Genomic DNA, 20,263 nt, shown 5'->3' with positions numbered 1-20,263 from the left:
ACACGCTTGCATGGCTATGTATTGTGATAAATAGCACATATTTTCAGTAATTCAAACATTTATTTATTTTAGAAGACTCCTGAATGTGTTTAAATGCTATTATACCATATAATTAGCATAACACAACAATTTACATTGCCTAAAAAGTGATTTGATTTGCCTTAATATTGCTATGAAAAACAATGTCCTCTTATTGTGTGGTTTTGCAGAATTTTGGAAAACTAAAAGATTCATTCATAAAAATGCGACTTACTACAATAAATTCTTAAGGCAATACCAAAGAAGATTAAATTGAAGTATATATAAGTAGTATTCAGAAATTTATTCCCTTATTTATTTATATTTTTGCATGGTTGTGCCTTAATTGTAAAAATATGGTATTTTTCCTCTTCACCACCTAACTTTTGGGGTTTCTTACATTTTTTATGAAACTTTCTTGCACAACATTTTTTAAAAGCCAGTAATGCAAAATATTGACAGATTTTCATCTTTTAATTTGCCGCGAAAATTTTAGTGTTCGTAACGACGAAAAGTGAGTAAAAATAAATCTATCGCCAAGTGTTAAAAAGCGCTATAAGTCAGCTGATTCTCTGTCGGCTGCCAATCGGCTCTGCTCGGCTCTTGTACAAACCTATAAATACGGGTGCAAGATTCAAATTCGAATTCGAAAAAAAAAAATTTCGAAAGGAAAAGACGCCGCGTTACCTGCGCTATTTTTCGCCGTTTGTTGTCCACCCCCCGTCCCCCCCATCAACACACAACGCACACCCCTAATTTGCGAGTGTTTTCGGCATCGTTTTTGTGAATGAAAACCCACAAATATCCCGGATATTTGGTGTCCATTGTGTCCAAAAGGATGTGAATGTGCCGGCGACCCGCGAGCCCTACCAGAATGCACACATGAGTTCATGAGAATTTGACATTTACTCCGCGAGAGTTGCACTTTTCGATTGGTGTTTTGGGTTTGGTGTTTATGTTTGGGTTCGCTTTTGTTGTTGTTGTTGTAGTTTTTGGCGTGGGCTAAGATTGGCGGACACACCCACCCGAAAAAAGAAACAGAAACAGCAACAAACAAAAAGTAGTCCACCGCCTGTGTGTTGGTGTGAGCGTGCCTCTCTCTGCGTGTGTGTGTGTGTGTGTGCGAGGGATTCGAGCCGGTTTCGCGCGAGTTAATTGACAAAGCAAACAAAGGCAAACAAGAGCAAACAGCGCGAAAGTAAACAAAGAATGTGCAACTCGAAATAAATCAGAGAATTCGTCTGTAATAGCCCTCTGTTTTGGTGAATAAAATAACCATAACCATGCTCAGTAATATCGTGTAATTAGCAAATCGAAATATGGCCAAAAGCCCACCTTCAGCACCGCCACCACCATCACCTGCGCTGATTCCCCCGCTCAACATGGCCAAATTCCTGGCGGCCCTTGGCATCTGCCTTTGGCTGGCCGTTTCGGCCACCGCTCACAACTGTCAGCACCAGCATCCCAAGGCCCATGAGGTGAGTCCTGCAGTCCATCAGTATACAGATCCTTCATGAATGTATTTTATTAAATGTCAGTTAGAAAAATACCCTATATACCAAAAGAACTTTATAATTATTAATCAGGATCATCAGACGCATTGATCAAGTCTTTTAGTTCTAAAATAAGCTGGTTGAAAGCGTTCAACTTAGGCATAATTTATACCATATTCTATACAGTTTCATTAAATCTGAAAATCAATAACAAATTTTAGCTTTTGAGCATTAGGGAGAGATAATTAAATATCCTAATGTGATTAAATATCATTATATTATATATAAAAGGTTAAATTAGGGCTCTTACAAATTAAAAATCACTCCTAGACCTCAATTTAACTTAAATTATACCAAAATATCCCATAGCCACCTCTCAAAAAATTAATTTTAATAGAACTGCAAGAGTATACAAACTTCGCCATTCAACACTTCCTATTAGTTTATGTGTTCCATATTTGTTGCCTGGCAACAACAACAAACGAATTGGCAAACAAAAACAAATCTGGGTAATGGCTATTTCAGAACCTGGATAGATGATGATGCCAAAATGTCAAGACCTTTGCTCACCTGGCAAAATAATACATAAATGTATAGCATTCGCAACCGCAACTATTTTCAGTAAATTGATTTTTATAAAGGGATTAAGTGCTGTAAAATGACTGCAGCAAATTTAATCATGATTGGGAAAGTAGTAAATATATTTTATGAAAGGCCCTTGGCCTTGAACCCCCACATATTTCATTGGAAATTGAAGCCACAAAATGTTATAATACATAGAAAGCAGAAAATATAATATATAGTAAGAGGATACAAATCATTATTAAATAGCATTTCAATATTCACCAAGACATTACTAAAAAGCTTAGAAATGTAATAAAAGCTCGCATTGAAAAGCCTTTATTCAATAGTAAATTCAGAGAACATCATATCCTTGAACTTCACACATGTACAAAACAATGTAAGGGCATTTAGCCGCAAAATCGATTTTTGTTTACAAGTTCCAGCATTCATTTCATTCACGAAAATATTAAATGAAGTAACGATAAAAGGTTCTTATACCTTAGTTTTGTACATATTTACGTGTACTTGATATGTTGATTTAACTATAGAAGAGGTTTTTTTTTATTTTTTGTAAAAGTAAATTTGACTAAATATTATGATTAAGCAAAAATAAAATGTGCTGGAAATCTAGGCAAAAATTAAGAAACCTTTTACCTTTATTTCAAACCAAGACCCTCTATGCATTTAAGCTAACTTTATTACCATTATTTGCCATTTAAAAGCTACTATAAATATCCCTGAAAATATGCCAAAAATATGATTTATAGATTCCATTGTACATTTAATTAAATGTTACATTGATGTTATTTGTACCACACGCTCTGGGCCAAGTGAAAACACCTGTAAGAGCATTTTTTTTCCGATTGACACATTTCCCATTAGAAAAGTGTCAAAACTGATGCTTTGGGCGCTTGAATTTTTGGTCCTACGCCCGGTGTCCCTTCTGTATTTGTGTGTCTCCTTTTGTGCTCATTAGAGCAAGTTCCTAATTGGTCCTGGCTTCACAGGAAATTTATAATTGATTGGCGCTTTCGGGGAACGGCCTAATTAGTGCGGAATTAGGACACTGAGCAGTGGAAATTACCGTTCTCATGAAAAGCAAGAAAACAGAAAATGAAATAGAAATAGAAACTGAAATTAAATCAAGACATCATAAAACAGAAACAGAAACAATACCGAGGCAATGGCAACCGCAGCTTATTGACTAATTCCACCGGATAATCATATGCGCATTCAAGATTCCGACTCGGATTCAGTCTATGCAATGTGGTTGGTTTGCCGATGGGTATTACCTGGTAACAGTGGTAACAGGTAACTGCCAACATGGCAACCAGTGGTTACCAAACCGCCTCCACCTGCAGCCACCACGATACACTGGTCTAGTTAGGGTTTAATGTCAGACACTGTCCGCCAACTTGTTGCTCCGTTCTCACTTTGTCTTGGTCGAGTTTACTGGTTTTTTTGCCGGGTTTGCCGGGTGGAGGGGATTTTTCCTTATATCTTGCCTGCTTTCCAATCAACGGCATTTTAATTGGCGCGTCGCCACAAATAAAGGTCGCAGTCAATTGCGCAAAAAAAAGGGGGGGGAATTTACATGATTACTGCCGCGCCGAGTACAGTCGTTCCCCCAGCGTAGTTACAAAATTTCCACAAAGTCATCTTTCGTTCAAGGAAAAATCTTTTTCAATTTCATTGCCCTTTCACAGGACACTTTTAATTCTCTGAATTAAGAAACTTGCCGTCCTTGAAAAGTTATCGTTGGCAAAAGATGGAAACTTGTTACTTGTATATTTTATTAACTTTTGTACGTGGAAAAATGTAGGAAAAGTTTGGCTTCTGGGAAACCAGTAACTTGTCATCCTTGGGATACTTTTCAATCTGTTAGTATTTCGGAGAAGAAAAATAATTTGTTCACCTAAAAAAAGCTTTTACCTGAGGGTTCTTATAGATTCTCGGGAACATAAAGTGTCAGGGAACTGTGAAACTTGTTGCATTAAATATTAGAATATATCTTTAATGGAGAAAGAAATTATAAGGTTTTTTAATCAAAGGAAATTCAAGACATGTGGAATAATTTATATTTTAAAAGCCAAGATATACAAATTGTATTTGTTTCTCCCACTTTACGAATAATTAAACACCCTTAAAATTGCGGATAAACTGCCTTTAGACAGAGAGTCTTAATTAGCGAGTAACCACTTTGGTTTTTCCCCCTTTTTCCGCAAGTAAAAGTGAGCTCTGGCGGGAAGGGGAAAATTAATTCAGCGACTGTCGTCTGTCGATAGCTAACGATGCTGTCGAGGTCGCCTGGCGTGTAATTAATTGAATTATCTGTAACTTAAACTGTTGTAAGTGCAAAAGCAAAAACAGAAAAACAATCCGCCAGATTGTGTCTCCATTTCGAGGATAAATTCCTACCCACCGCCTCTCAAACTCATCCTGTCGGAAACAGATTTGAGTAAATGAGTAAATAAATGCGGGCAGCGAGTCCAGTGACCGATTTGCACCCTGGTAACCTCTAAAATCCCCGGCAGATACCGGTCCAGTTGATGCCGGGGCACTCAATTCTAATTAGACTTATATAAATTGAAGAAAGCAGCGAAAAAAAGTATTGTGTAAAAAAAAGCCCCGAATTGAATCATTTGTCACGTTGCCAGTGTGCGTGGAGCGCTGGACTAACAGCGATGTCGTGGACTGTACTGACCGGATACTAAGCGGATAAACGCAGGTCCAAAGGGCACGTAAAAATTAAAAAAGGAAATTCGTTGAAACCTCCAAATTGTTGACAGCTTAAAATGAGTGTTAAAACTTAAGCAGGGATGAACAGTAAAAGCTTCAGGGGTTCTTTTATTAAGTTATATATTTTAGATTTTTTTTTTTTTGTATTTAAGAATGTAGTAATAATTGAATAGCTTTTTAAAATCACATCCATATTCATGTCCCTTGTTTATTAAACCTCTAAAATTATTAGCAAATTAGTTTTAGTAGCTGAAATGTTGTTAAAATTGTTTGCTGTCAAATTTCTTGTAGCATGCTAATTTTTACATTATTTAAAACTTTTACATTATATTATTTTGCAACTTTACAAATGTGCAATTTGGCACTTATCGGATGAGTAGATAAACGCGCAACTGGAGAGCACTCTAAACAACAGAATTTCGTTGAAACTTTTAAAAAGCGTAAATTAATTTTGTACTCTCATTGCGCTTTTGCACCCCAGCAGCAGGATTTTCTATTAAAGGATTTAGGGTGTTAGGTTCTCGCTAAAAAATTCGCTAATTACAAAGTTTACTACAGACCAAATCCAACCAAAAAATGTGGTAAAAAAAACATAAAATGCAGGTGAATGCAAGTGAGTTTGGTTTTTATTTATTTTTAGAAAAAAACTGGTGGTTAAAATTAATGTTTTCTAGAGCTGTAATAATACTTTATGACATGAACATTCTTAAAATGCTAAAATGTTAATTCTATATAGTTTTGTGGCTGTTTTACCTAGATTTTTAAAGAAAACTGTGGCAAAGCCAATTCACTAGATAAAGTGGATTGTAATTTTTTGATATGGAATTATTCTTTGGGTTCGTTTTTCTTCTATTAAATAAAGATTTCTTGGTCTTTTTATCAATGTTTAGGCGATTACAACATTTCAATAGACTCAATCATTGTTCTTTAGTGGCAAATCATAATCTTCAGGGACTGCAATCCGATGGGAACCTTTTACGCGAAATGCAAATGCATTCATATCAACGATTTGTTTTGCAAACATGTATTTCCATTTACATTTAAAGTGGATAGCCGTCTATCCATGCCGCAGCAGTTGTTCCCCCATCCATTCCTCACGATTAAATATTTATCAACTTGAGGAACAAAACTATGAACAAACAAGTTGCTAAGTAGAAGAAATAATAAATATACAAAAAATAAAGTTGCGACAGAGTCAACGCAGAAGCCATTCACAAAACTTTAAAGCATTTTCCTTTTGCAGGGAAAAATGCTGAATAAAGAAAGGGGAAACGAAGGAGGATTTTCCGGTTTCTTTTATCTTTGCGAAGGTGGATAATTCGGTGACTGACAACCCAACTGATTAGATTGCAAGCGTAATTGGCGAATTATGGAGTTTCAGTTACGCAGCTTCAGTTGCAGCCACTCAAGTACAGATATTCCTTCGTAATGGCAAATTTACATACAATTTGAAATTTGATTTTTTTCGCTGCTGTGGCATTCAAAGAATTGTCCTGATTTGATTTGATTTGATTTATGTTCTTCGATTTGATTGCAGCCTCACGATTGTATTGAATTTCCATTCAACGAATCCAGCAATTAAAAAAGTTAAATTGAAAAAGAGCCATGGGTAATAATAAACAGAGTTCTGGGAAATTTTAGGTAAACATTATAATTAGTTTAATAGGAAATATAATATCGAAATATTTTTAGATGCAAAGCTTTGTTTAATGTAAATCTTTTAGTTTAAGAACTGATGCATTGTTGTTTGTTAACACAAAAAAAGCTGTGCCACTCAGGAAATGTTATTTACTCTGGCATTAATTACTAGAAAGTGAGCTTGTTCATAACTAAAGCAATCGCAGCTGCCTTCAGTATTTTTCATTCAATTAAAAATGCTGAAAGCAACAGCATCAGGCAGTCAGGTAGCTAATATGAGCAGTGAGTTGTTACCATGGCTACTTCGCCATTGCCAACTACGTAGCGGAGGTAATAGCCGCAAATAGACAAATGGCTAGACATATTAGCCGGCTAGCAAAAATCTGGAATTTATCTCCCTGCTGTGAGTTGGAGCAAACACGTTTTTGATCCGAGTGCCAAATGCAATGCAACGTTGCCTGCCTGACTGACTGACGAATGCCGCTTCAGGGCCATTAAACGAAACGCTTTTCAACGCTTCAAACAAGTGTCTTCATCAGGAAGAGGAGCTCATGGGTTAAAGTGGAAGTGGGCGGGGTCCTTGCATAATCGCTTTAAGACTTGTGTACTACGAACAGTGGAGCAATTTGTACAACTAAAGGTTCTAGTTTTGGAAACTAAGCCACATTTTAAATAAGTAAATTGATTAGGAAAGTCATGTTCTTATAAGTAAAAAGCACGCCTTGTTTGCTGTTTATTTTAGGAAATTATTTATTAGTTATTAACCTTATATTAAATATATAAATTTAGCAGAAAAGTAAAGCTCTGAGCTGCTTTTCAAACCTTTACAATTTTCTCTTTAATCCCTTACTAAACCCACTGCACTTGTTTTCCAATCTTTGGCATCTTCAACTACAAACAGGAATTAAATTTCACTGTCATGATGTACAACGTGCCATTTGCAGTTTGTGAATTCAATGGACTGAGCAGAACGTGCCTCTTAATTCAATTACAAACTAATTAGGCATTGTTTCATTCGCTGAAGCAAATTGTATTATAAGCCCTGCCCACGTCAACATCCAGAAATGAAGTATTAAGTGTGGCTTTTCTATTTTAAATGATTTATTAATAGAAAGGTTTGTGGGATGGCTTAAGCTGGTCTAAGTTGCATTAAAAGATTCTGTGCAGGTGCAAATTCTAGGAATTAAACAAGGGTTCAATAACCTTATACATTCTGGGAATTTCTCTAAACATTAATTTACACATTTATGTGTATTATGTTTATTTATAAACGCATCATTTATACATTTGCAAGATTACTTGATTCATTTGATTCTTACTAAAAATAGTATTTCTGCATTTGTTAGCTTTATAATGAATAATTTCTATTATGCCACATGTGTTCCTTGTAACTGGGAAAAACACTCGGTGCTACAGATTAATTTAATTGAATATAAAAATAAATTAATAGGAATTTTCCAGCTGAATTATCTGGAATTTCACCATTTTTATTGCGAGCTGTATATATGACACTTTTTAGTTCCAGTTAATGCAATTATTCAATTACTGGCCTGCCATCATGTCAATTGAATACATCTGAGTGAGTTTACGGCGTAAATTGTGCCACTCGAAAAGCTGCTGATTTTCCGGACTGATCCCAGCCTGATCCCGGTGATCATCTAGTGCTGCTCAAGTGCCTCAGTTTAGCTGCAGTTCATATTTTCAATTAGGTAATACGTATAGCCTCCTTTTTTCGTTGTTTTGCGGTCAAACTGTGAGGTAACGAACGAATTGAGCAAAAATAATCAGTATTCAGATGACTCAGAGACGGACAGACAGACGGAGAGCCAATAAAGCGCCACAAAACTGGCGCAGCATGCAAAATAGCCTTCGGCTCAAACCCGCCTCACTAAATATTACAACAAAAAGTGAAAAAATAATAATAAATAAGAGCAAAAGAAGAGATTGAAATGAGCAACAGAGCGGCACCAGAGAATTCAAGAGTGAGAGTGAGTCTCGGCCCCAAAGGAAAGTGAAAGCCCCGAAAGCAAATGTTCGATTGAAAGCCACAACTTCGATTGATCTGCCGAACTTGAGCGAGCGTTGAACGCAGGTGACAGTCAGCTGAGGAGCACTCGAAAAATACACTGAAATATAAGGGAATAATATTTAATAGTTTAAATTTCATATCCCCTCAAAAACCATGTAAATATTTCTTGCTTTTTTGCAATGTTTCGCATATGAATATATATATAAAATATTTAAAAAATCTGGAAATACCCAATACCTAAAATCAAGGTCAAAGAAATCATTAGCTGCTAATCTTAAATTAGGTTATTCAAAATTAAAACAGGGCTGACTATATTATTTAATATCAACACAATACAACACCATGCAAATTCCTTTGTTATTTTGATTCCATGACACCATGAATATTTATTATATTTAAATAAATGCCGCTGCATTACTTAAATTAAATCTGATAAAACGATTGATTGATTTATATTCCACAAATTCATGATACATCAACAATTAATTATTTCTTACAAGCTTTTCGAAAGCAAATAAAATATGTTTTAAGTACAACTTTGAATTAAAAACAAAGATTTGTTTGCAAAATATTTGCTGACATTGAAACATGATTTATTCCTTTATTATCCCAATAAAAAAGCTACAAAATAGTGTTAATTATCCCACAAAATCATCATAAAAATATTTTATTTTTCTCTCTCAATTTACCTCTTTCCGATTTTACAATCTTGATTTTAATGCTGGAAATTTTCCCAACCGTAAAATAATTATGTTTCATTTTTATTTTCTGTGCAACATTGTTGTGCGGAAGAGAGTGTAAAAGAGTGGCATGAAGACGCAGAAATGCGACTGGCGGACGGAATGAATGGAGTGACTGCCTCCAAGTCAGACACTCGTAAATAATTACTCAACCGCCGTCGATGATCGATTCCCGCACCCAAATTAGCATGCGCAACTGGACAAACCGAACCAAACCAAGTCAAACGCGTTGGCACTTCGTAATTCCAGCCATCCAGTTAGCCAAATAGTGTTACCAATTCAGCTAGTATTTTGAGATATCTTTATACCCTTTGTAAGGGTGTTATTTCATTCAGAAGTTTGAAACTTGGCAAAGGAGTCATTTCCGACCCTATGAATCATATATATTATTGATCAAAATCGAAAGCCAAATGGATCTAGCCATGTCTGGTCAAAAAGTAAACTTTCGAAATTTTTTCAATTTTTTCAAAAAAAGATAAGGGGTTACATCGTTAAAATTGCCAAAAATTTGAATTTTTTAAAATTTTAAATTATTATTATTGTTATTATGCAGATTTATTAATCTAATAAAAACTAGCATAGGACAGCTTTTCGAATTGAAATTATTGCATTTTTGTTTTACTTATGAGTTTTTTAAACTTTGAATTATCGAAATAATTTGCATATTAATATATCGATAAATATTTATTCAAACAATTCAAATATTTAATGCTTAGATATTATCGATTCCGGATTCAGTCCTTCCCGGTGACAGTTTCCTTTCTTGTTGTCATAATTATCCTTTTGCTTTACTTCCCAAAAATGGGATTAACTTAAGCAGTGACTTATCAGGTTCCTTACAATTAATTCCTTTGCTTAAGAGATACTTCGCTTTTATTTTTAATCTTTTTTTATACAGAGCTTGGCTTGTTTTTAAGCCAAAAATGCCACCACAACTTCTGTGGGTTTTGCTACCACTTATTTGTTTGCTTTTAAAGTAAATACGGGAGGTGGTGATCAGGCGGGCGCAGGCGCAGCCAACTGTGGCCAACAGCAAACATTTCTCCTCGCTTTTCTTTGGACGGTTTGCGCTTTTTTATTCGCGTTTTAGCCTCTTCGAATTGTTACCGTTTCTGCCTTAAACGTGAGTCGCATGGCCAAAACGCTGGACACGCTCGAATGTGGCCCACAAACCGAAAAAAATTTGTTAGCTCCCCCCATTGAATCTGTGTTAGTATGCAAGCCGGTTGGGCATTACGTCTTATCAACGATTGAATAAGCCCATGTGCATGCCACCGGCATGGTTAGAAAGTGTGGCCAAAAATAAAAATATGGTAAACTGGATCATGTCCACCCAGGGCAGTGATGTCATAAATTGTTGAAATTCATCTATCGAAAGTTTAGAATAAAAAATCCATCTTCATCAGTGTGGACCCCTCGTAATTTAATAATTTGTTCACTTGAAAAACAAGACAGAACCATTAATTTGTAATGCAGTAATTTTGTTGATATACCAAGTGGTATGTAGGCCATATTGTCCATGATCTACTGGAAACTTGGCCAGAACACTTTCTTCATTCGGAGACCAACGCAGAAGACTCATATAAGAGCCAGCCTAAATAAATATTATATATTATATTTAATATTATATATTAGATGTATTTAATACCAACCTTGTATGGGCAGCTGTGATTGACATTTGTAAAAGGCTTAATAAATGAATATATTAGATTTGGAATGAAAAACTTTCTGGGATTTTTAAAATATTTGCAAATATCCATTTTTATATTGTACATAAATGGATGCCAGCCGCCACTTTCGCGTTTAACCATTATGAAATGGATTGAAAACTGGAACAGGGAATATTTTAAACATGAAGTAAATTGTTCTTTACTGTTTTTCACTTACCTCCGATATAGTTTTATTTAAAAAGGCTTCAATATTGATCATATTATGTTTTCGATCAATTGCTTTGATGTTGCACTGTTTGACGAAACCCAATTCCGGGGCACAAAGATCACAAACCAGGGCATTAAACTTGTAGGAACCGTTGACCTTGGGAGAAATGTTGCTTTAATTCATAGATTCGTTTTTTAAGAGAATTATTTAAAATAGTTATTCAGTCATGGTTTTCTTTTTTACTAAATTTTGGTGCGTTCCGTAATCCAAAATAGTTCGGTTTGTTAATATCATTTTAATTGTTTATAATTTGTGATGACATAAGCATTTGACGGTAGCTCTGATTTTATACAATAATAAATCAAAGAAATCGATTTTAATAAAAGTTGTTTTTAATGACACGGCAACCTTTCTCTTACCAATTTTCTCTTTAAAAAGAAAACACAAATTCTGAGAGAGCTTACTCACATGATAATAGCCAAATGTATTCACCCAAAATAAATATAAATATATCCGCTGTGACCTGGTCATCACTCCGTTTAAAACTGAAATGTTGTGCTATAAGCCCAGTGTAAGCCATTTTAGTGCAGTTCCCTAATTACTTTTTAAGGGTTTGTAATTACTTTTTAATGATGATTTACCCAATAAATGACATATTTTCAATTGAATTAAACTGATTTAATATAAGTTATATATTATATTATGCTGGTACATCACTGAAAAAATAAAATTGAACCATTGATTTGCAATGCCGTACTCTTGTTGATATACCAAGTGCTGTGTAAACCATATTGTCCATGATCCATTGGCAGTTTGGCCAAGAATCCATCTTCGTCTGGGGTCCATTGCCAAAGACGCATCTCAGTGCCGGCCTTCAGCAAAATGGCAATGAAATAATTTATTGTCGAATGGCAATTCACAAACAGAGCGCGACTCACCAAATATGGACAGGTGCGATTGATATTTGTGAATGGCTCTAAAAACGTGTATAGAAAATTGGGAACAAAAAACTTCTTGCGGTTCCTGAAGAATTTGCAAACGTCCACAGTAATGTCGTACAAAAATGGATGCCAACCGCCTCTCTCTCGTTTAACTACTTTAAAATGGATCTTTAACTGTAATATGTATTAATACAAGTGCTTTAAAGAAATATTTCCTTCATTATATACCTCTGAAATGCTTTTATTTAGCAATGCTTCAATGTTAATCATATTGTGCTTTCGATCGATGGCCTTGATGAGACACTGCTTGATGTCAGCCAGTTCGGGATCATATAGATCACATCTCAGGGAATTGAATTTGTAGGAACCCTTTAAAAATATATGCTTTTTACTGCTAAATTTTCCATGCTAAAATATTTAAACCCACATGATTAGCACCGATGTTGTTCAAACAGAACAGGTAGATATAGAACAGTTGCGACCTGTTCATTCTACCGTTTTATACTGGAACTTTAGCTTATATTTACCTGATGAGCCATGTTATTTGAATACTAAATATATTTTTAATAGTCCCAATTATAAAAAGACACGAGCATTTAACAAGCAATATCTATTTAAACCACAGTATTATATTATAGACAACTTAATATAATTTATAATCTATTTTAAACTTGGGTATACTTGATACATATTGATAGACTTTATTTTTAGCTTGCAAAGTATACAATATTGTATATTGCAAAATTTGCAAAACTAAATTAAGCATGCAACGTTAGCCATGTTTGCGGTTAAATTCACAATTAAATCTCCCATGTCCCGAATATGATTTTTAATCATTAAAAAATCAATTAACTGCATTTTTCGTGACTAATGATGCTGCAATAAATGTCAAAGTTGGCCATTGTAAAAGTATTGGGGCCTATTAATGAATGCAGTCACTCAGTGTTTAACGGTTCACATCACAATGCATTTGGGTTGCATTAATGCCGCAAAAGATATTGACACCGCTATATAGTATCCATAAGACACCAGCATCCGATGTTGACAGCAAACGCAGCCCGTCTAAATACCATTGTGCGTCATCATCTTTCACCTGTCAAACGTTTCGCAGATGATTTGTAATTTGTGCGGTTTTTCAAGCGTTTCTTCAATGCACTCGACCGCAGAGGAGGGGCGTCTATGCTCCAAGACGAGGATAAAGCTCCTCCAAGTTGGGCACGATCAATGTGAAGATCTTACATTATGTTGCTTATACATATATGTAATATTTTTTTCGAGGGTCGTTGTCACGATTATTGCCGGCTTTTGGGACTCAGATGCGACTCTTTGATGGCCTGAGCTTAGATTACTAATCTCAACACCAGATGGTGGAAACAGGGCGTTGTCCCAGAGGGGATGACATCTCGGAAATGATATGGCACATTATCAAGGCACAATAGATTGATCTTTACCCATAGTAAAGGTAAAGTAAATGTTGTTAATTACATTTTGATACCCAAATTTACTTGTTTAATTACAATATTATTTTGGTAAACCCAAAATTAACTTTTGGTCTCAATTTACTTGACAAAAAAAATATTGTTTAAATGTAAACAATGACATTTGGAAATCAATGAAATGACTACAAACCGATATAGTCATGTCATGTTTTATTGTTTTCCCGTGCACTGCTGATCCCAAGTCATTAGAGCTTCGATGACTTTGATGATGGATTCAAGATAAATCTCAGATCTTGGAGTGGCACCCCCGGCAATTCGCTGGAACCACCGCCACGCCGCTGTTTGCTCAGCTCATTTCAATGCCAAACTCTTTTGTCAGATCAAGCGATTGCCACAACTATTGTTGTTCTTGGATAAATAGGAATTTCTACACCCGGTACGGTCGTGCAGGTGTCTTGGATTGCCATTTAGCCAACAGTTACAGAGTCTACTTATATAGTGAGAACACCTCGATAACCACTTCCCACGACGACATCGCCTTCGAGGCGAAGCAGGGACACATGGTGCTCCATCAATTAAGGCGACTAAGCTGTCTGCCAATTCAGTTCTTGTGTGCAAATTAGCTTTATTATCATATCCATTGCCTTTGTCGAAGCTGTCTGGCTTTATATATGTATATGTATATAAATGTTTGTATCTAGGTACTCTTTTGATGATTGCTCTTTATTTTTACATTTCCAAGATACTTGTACTTGTACTTTTATGCCAAGAAAACCTACCCTTCAGTGTTGCCTTTTAGGGATCCAGGAAAAGATAATGATAGCATGGAAAATTAATGTTTGAATAATTCAATTTAAGTATTAAGCCATATATTGCAGCCTTGGTTTCTGTTTAAAAAATTTGTCAAATATTTACTACAAGATATTTCCTACCAAACAAAGCCTAAGATTCGTAGAAAAGATATCCTGAATATCCCCGAAATTATCTTCAATTACTGCCATGAAAATTGGCCAATTTGATTAGCTAATTTGACAGCCTAGCAAACCGTGGAAAGAGCCTTTTAAGAGCATTTTATGCTCTAGAGAGGAGGCAGGGCATACAACCTTTAATGTTCACAGTTGATAAGTGTATTTGGCAGTATATTTTTAGCATATTTTATCCGCACTCGAGCGTATTATCTGCGAGATGTTGAGACGTCTCAGACGACAAATTTATGCTGATGAGTGTCAAGTGCTTTGCCTGTCTGCTCGTCCGTCTGACTGTCATCAGATCATCTATCTGTGCAGCATCCAAAGGCCGTCATGCATATTCAACGAAGACATCTAATTTATTCCTAATAATTGGCACACATTGCACAATGCGAGCCACAAAACAATGGGACGAATTAATGCCGAAAAACCCCGAAAAATAAAACAAAATAATAAGCTTGGCCTGCCAAATCATTGACATTTCGATGTGCCAATCGTTCGACATTTTGGCGGGCAATTTAAAATTAATTTCCCTGCAATTTGTACGGACCAATTACCGTCGTGTAGCTGCCATTTTATGTTACTATTGTGTGGCCTTTGTCTGACTAGATGTCGTCATTTAATAGTTAACAACGAAAAAATTTCGCTTTCGTTTAAGCTCAGTTGAGTGATTTCTTGATTTCCCCACCGCTCACACTCACACTCTCCCTTTCCTCAGCATTTCCTTTCCCTGCCTTAACTATCTGCAACAAATATCTCATCATTTGTCCATCTCCCCGTTTTATAGGTCGTCCATGGCGTGCGCATCCAACTGGCTGATGGCGATGATGACGCCGCCGGAGATACGGATTCAGCCAGGCATAGCGTGCGCAGGCGCAGCATAGCCGCCGAGCAGCAGCTGCGCATACTCCTGGTGTACGATGATTCCGTCTACAGGTGAGTGGGGAGTTTCAGTCAGTCTTAAAGAAATACTATAAAAAATATATTAATATTAAGATTCAATAAACAAAAGGATCTAAAATAGCCATACAAAAGCACAAAACCCTTTTAAAAGACTTTATTACAAAGTCCCTGATATATTTCCTATTACCAAGTTTGTTCCAGTGTAAATCTCTGCTCTGGCTAACAACAGCAACAAAAAATTGGCTTTAATTGCACTTTAATGGCAGTCAGCCAAGCAGACAGAAAAAAAACAGTTTACAATTTGACTTGGCCGAATGTCAAGTTAACATAAAGCCGCGCACAAGCGAGAAACAGCTCACTCTCCGAACCGTTTTGGCCATTAGGCCATGCACCGTTACCGCGCCGCTCTCTGTCGTTGAGTAACACTTTGGGCCCAAAATTGGTTTGAGGTGTGCGCGGTGTGTTTGTGCGCAATTTTTCCCAATCAAAAAAAATCAACACACTGGGTTGAGGTGTCTCCTAAGGTTAACCCAGTCCCCAGACCGAATTCCAGCCCCATCGATTGCTTTCAGCTCCGGAATCCGCTTGATCCACGATCCATCGATCGATTGGCGGTCGGCAAGGTCAACAGGAAAGCGGAGAGTTGACTCTAACAACACACTTGGCTACACTTGGCTTTAATTTTGAGTTTCAGTATCGTTTCGTTTTGATGAATAATTCAGGCGCAAATAAGTGACTAAAACAGGTGCTAACAGGCCCACAATTAGCTGCTATGCGAAGTGGACAGTTGTTAACAAATATCTAGTGACAATGGTGTGTAAAGTTGTAAGCCAAATTTGCAATGGGGTTTTACTTCCTTGCTTTTGTTTTCGTAATTGGTTTATGAGCTCAAAGTTAACAAATGTTGAATAAATTGTGACAAATGTGGAATATAAGCTCTATATTTTTAAAAGAGCAAAAATTAAGCCTTTTGTTACTTGAAGACTTCGAAAAAGTAAAGAAAGCTTGCTACTCCTATTTTTTTAAAGCCATAAATGAATTGTTAATGGAAATTAGCTGAGAAAGCCCATGATTAACATATAAATGTTATTCACCCCTGAATTCAAGCATGAAAAATGAAGAAGACGTATGCATTCATTCCAGGAATTCACCCGTAAAACACATATTCATCCGTGAAACTTTTACAAATTGTTTATTTACGGTTGAATTCAGATTTAAACAGGAGCTTAAACTTTACCTTTATTTAATTTATAACTGAATTATTTACAAGAATAATTTATTTTTCTGTATAAAAAGTTAATCTTTAAGAAACCACATAAATGACCAACAAAGTTATCGTGCAAAAACCAGGTAAAAAGTCCGGAAAACACATAATTTAATGCAGTTGCCAAGGCTTCATTTTTAATCATCAACAAGTGCCACAGACCAACAGATTTTGCTGGAATTCCTACTTTACCTTTTAGTAAACATGGCTTTCCACCTCCCACAGATGTTTTTGAGATGTTTTGACACCAATCCTTTTGCCAAGTAAATTCCAAGAACTAATAAACAACTATTTTCATATTATTCCATGCTCAACCGCTTGCTGCCAGGCTGGAAGAGGAGAAATTCAATTTAATAAATGTGAGTTGACATTTCAGAAGTTAATACTGGGAAGTCAAGTTGAAGAATTTAATTTAACCCTTCCTCTCCTCTCACAGGACACTGTGCTGCCGGAGGCCGTACAGTTCTGGGAACAGGCCCTCATGGTGCGAGAGACCAAGGGCGTTATACGCCTCAATAGGTGGGTTCGGGTTCCTGGACAAAGACAACACACCGAAAATGTACTAATTTATTCATATGCTTTGCAATCTGCGCTGGTTTCCAGGAAGTGTGACAGCACCCAGGTGTATGTGAAGAACGGCCACACCCACTGCATCGACCACTGCAAGGCAACGACCATGTGCGGCGAGGTCCAGGTTCCCAACGAGCACTTGGATGTGAGTATCCCAGGTCCAGGTGTCCCCAAACCCCCTTCCAATTAATATTCAAATTCGCTGTACACAACATAATTGAGGTGGCATTCTGGGGAAAAACTCTTATTGCACTCAATTTTTAATAACTATTATTTACAAGAAAGGCCTTGAATGAAATACCTGCTGCTTAAATAAATTAGTGATTGAGTTCAAAACTGGTTTAGGCGAAAAAAAAGAGCAATTACTACACTTACTTTTAGTATATTTTGGGACTTCCAAGGCACTTGAAAAAATTATAGTTCTAATAATAATAATTTGATAACATATGTATATTAATATAATCGTTGTTCCCAACAGGTCTGTCGCGTCTGCAATGCCACTGGTCAGAACTGCAGGATCGATAGCAATACGCAGCCGGGAGATGGTATTGAGAATGCGGATTTCGTCTTCTATGTGTCCGCCAGGCAGACGCAGAGGTGCTTCAAGGGTCTCACGGTGGCCTATGCGGCCCATTGTCAGCAGGAGGCGGCGCTGGACCGTCCAATTGCAGGACATGCCAATCTGTGTCCGGAGAGCATAAGCACCAAGCCGCAGGAGCTCCAGACTCTGATCTCCACCGTCAAGCATGAGATCCTTCATGCGTTGGGATTCTCCGTCAGCTTGTACGCCTTTTTCAGGGATGATGAAGGGAAGCCCCGGACGCCAAGAAAGTCGGATACTGGCAAGCCGTACCTGAATGAAAAGTGAGAAGTTAAAGCCTTTCTTAATGGTCTATTATATATGAGTTTTATCCCGTCTCCTCTTAGATTACAGATCCATCAGTGGAGCAACGACACCATTCGCAAGGTGGTGCGGGAGAACTGGTCTGTGCGTGGTGGCCATGTCAACAAAGTGGTGGACATGATGGTCACGCCACGCGTGGTTGCCGAAGTTCGTGCCCACTTTGGCTGCGAGAAGCTGGAGGGCGCCGAGCTGGAGGATCAGGGTGGCGAAGGTACCGCCCTGACCCACTGGGAGAAGCGCATTCTCGAGAACGAGGCCATGACTGGCACGCACACACAGTCGCCGGTCTTCTCGCGCATCACCCTCGCCCTAATGGAAGACTCCGGCTGGTATAGGGCCAACTACTCCATGGCCACGCCGCTCACCTGGGGCAGAAATCTGGGCTGTGCGTTCGCCATGCGGAGCTGCAAGGATTGGATACAGATGAATCATGCCAGGTAAGCAATGGATAATATATTCTTCTTTGGTTCTAATCTAACCCTGTTGATTTTTACTCACCAAAGGGGACGCTCTATACACCCGTTCTGCTTAAAGGTCAAGCAGGATCCTCTCCAAACGGAGTGCACCGATGACCGCAACTCGGTGGCCTTGTGCAATCTTATCCGTCATGAGTTTGAGCTACCCAAGAGCTATCAGAACTTTGATAGCCTAAACCATGTGAAGGATGGTGAAGAGGGATTCTATGGCGGATCCGTCTCGCTGGCCGACCATTGTCCCTATATCCAGGAGTTTACCTGGCGCAGCAAAAATGTTATAGTGCGCGGCTCCCACTGTCGTTTCACAGAGAATAATCCAAGTAAGAGTTAAACTTCTTAAGTTGAAACAACTTTGCTAACTTATTAATCATTCATTTGCAGAGCCCGAGAAGAACTTTGCGCTGGAGAGTTACGGCGAAGGCGCCAAGTGCTTTGACCATAGCGAGTCCATGTGGGAGGAGCGCTCCTGCCACCAGACTCGGGAGTGGCAACACTGGGGCAGCGGTTGTTACAAATACGACTGCTACGACGGCAGACTGCATATCCTGGTGGGCAACTACAGCTATAAGTGCTCCTTCCCTGGCCAGAAGCTGTCCATTCGGATAGCCGCAAATGGATGGCTGCACAAGGGAGCCATCATGTGTCCGCCTTGCCATGAGCTCTGCGGGGCGCAATTTGCTGCCCAAGGCAAGCAGTGCCGGCCGGGCGAGGAGCCCGATCCGCTCAACAAGTATCCGCGCGACAACCTCGTCTGTGCAACGGCCAGCGAGTTCTCCAGTTCAGTGGCCATAATAATCAGCGCTGCTGCTCTCCTGCTCCTGCAACGGGGATTCAGTTAAGCTGGTCGGGGGACAGTGTGCAGATTTACTCGCTTCGCTCTCGGTGTATTTAGTGAAATTTGTACATTTTAGCTGTAACATATAAGCTCAACGTGTCTAAATGTAGGTCGGTCTTAAGTGTAATAATACTCCCAGCATACGATAGGGTCGGTTTTATCAAAGAATCTTGGCTACTAAAACAATTTTTCACACAAAAATGTATATTTTATTAGGGATGTCACAGAAGTACCTGTGGATGAACTATAAATGTGTAGAAGTTGCTGTGGCGTCCTTTCCAAAGTATTTTTATTTTCCATTATTTTAAAATTGGTATTGTGCCAGTGCTTACAACTAACTAATTAAGAGAAAAGTTCCCAAATATTGCTCAAATATCATAGAAAACTTGTTTTTGTATCTTGTAAATCTCTATCTTTACTTTTAAATTTTTTCATCCTTACAAATCGACCCATATTACCAAACTTGTAGCTATGTAAACCTAATCGTATGTGGTCCATCCCCCAATATGTGATCTTTGTTAAGTGTGCCCAGCGGATTTTCCTGTATTTTTTTTTAAATGGGAATCACGAATTCCATACTAACCGCTTTAAAGAGCATCTAAGTTTCTTGAAAACATTCCAAAGTCTATTCGGGACGATTGTTAAAAATTTTTGTTATTTATTATAAATATGGTTTTCGAAATTCGTTGATTGCCTTGTGATTTATGTATTCGATATAGTTTTGCCTAAGTTTCATTCGTTTTTCGACTTACCGCTGCCTATTGAGCATTAAAGATTTCCAAAACTCAACCCTCAAAGTGTATTTTTAAGAAATAAACTTGAATTGTGAAAAAAGAATAAATCCTTGTAAATGCCAGTTCTGGG

At 37.5% G+C, this 20,263-nt stretch overlaps 3 protein-coding genes across 3 annotated transcripts; 1 reads left to right on the top strand and 2 right to left on the bottom strand.

Moving 5' to 3' along the window:
* Nucleotides 1-514: 514 nt before the first annotated feature.
* Invadolysin (leishmanolysin-like peptidase, invadolysin) lies at nt 515-20,255 on the top strand. The gene is made up of 9 exons (XM_020955257.2): nt 515-1,496; nt 15,235-15,383; nt 16,943-16,973; nt 17,051-17,133; nt 17,218-17,329; nt 17,663-18,048; nt 18,112-18,525; nt 18,592-18,884; nt 18,946-20,255. Exons 1-9 carry the CDS (start codon nt 1,338-1,340, stop codon nt 19,401-19,403), a joined length of 2,085 nt encoding a protein of 694 aa, XP_020810916.2. The 5' UTR covers nt 515-1,337; the 3' UTR covers nt 19,404-20,255.
* LOC110186231 (uncharacterized) lies at nt 10,643-11,630 on the bottom strand. Its single transcript, XM_086839894.1, has 4 exons — nt 11,623-11,630; nt 11,109-11,271; nt 10,874-11,050; nt 10,643-10,815 (listed from the first exon to the last, which is right to left on the bottom strand). The coding sequence occupies exons 1-4, from the start codon at nt 11,628-11,630 to the stop codon at nt 10,657-10,659; spliced, it is 507 nt and encodes a 168-aa protein (XP_086696020.1). The 3' UTR covers nt 10,643-10,656.
* Nucleotides 11,225-12,579, bottom strand: LOC110186145 (uncharacterized). Its single transcript, XM_086839893.1, has 4 exons — nt 12,568-12,579; nt 12,269-12,448; nt 12,038-12,214; nt 11,225-11,971 (listed from the first exon to the last, which is right to left on the bottom strand). The coding sequence occupies exons 1-4, from the start codon at nt 12,577-12,579 to the stop codon at nt 11,813-11,815; spliced, it is 528 nt and encodes a 175-aa protein (XP_086696019.1). The 3' UTR covers nt 11,225-11,812.
* Nucleotides 20,256-20,263: the final 8 nt, after the last annotated feature.

Source organism: Drosophila serrata, unplaced genomic scaffold (assembly GCF_035046125.1).
Source record: "Drosophila serrata isolate PLE 108 unplaced genomic scaffold, ASM3504612v1 contig_382, whole genome shotgun sequence".
Classification (NCBI taxonomy): domain Eukaryota; kingdom Metazoa; phylum Arthropoda; class Insecta; order Diptera; family Drosophilidae; genus Drosophila; species Drosophila serrata.
The sequence above is the reverse complement of the archived record's forward strand: the minus strand, read 5'-3'. Positions and strand labels throughout refer to the sequence as shown.

Excerpts from the sequence above, each read along its gene's own strand:
- Invadolysin (XM_020955257.2), top strand. The coding sequence starts at position 1,338 with ATGGCCAAAAGCCCACCTTCAGCACCGCCACCACCATCACCTGCGCTG. Across the intron at positions 15,384-16,942 it reads TACGATGATTCCGTCTACAG|GCTGGAAGAGGAGAAATTCA; the intron begins GTGAGTGGGGAG and ends GCTTGCTGCCAG. Across the intron at positions 18,049-18,111 it reads AAGCCGTACCTGAATGAAAA|ATTACAGATCCATCAGTGGA; the intron begins GTGAGAAGTTAA and ends GTCTCCTCTTAG.
- LOC110186231 (XM_086839894.1), bottom strand. Across the intron at positions 11,051-11,108 it reads TAAATAAAACTATATCGGAG|TTTTCAATCCATTTCATAAT; the intron begins GTAAGTGAAAAA and ends TCCCTGTTCCAG. Across the intron at positions 10,816-10,873 it reads ATCACAGCTGCCCATACAAG|GCTGGCTCTTATATGAGTCT; the intron begins GTTGGTATTAAA and ends ATATTTATTTAG.
- LOC110186145 (XM_086839893.1), bottom strand. Across the intron at positions 12,215-12,268 it reads TAAATAAAAGCATTTCAGAG|TTAAAGATCCATTTTAAAGT; the intron begins GTATATAATGAA and ends TACATATTACAG. Across the intron at positions 11,972-12,037 it reads ATCGCACCTGTCCATATTTG|GCCGGCACTGAGATGCGTCT; the intron begins GTGAGTCGCGCT and ends ATTTTGCTGAAG.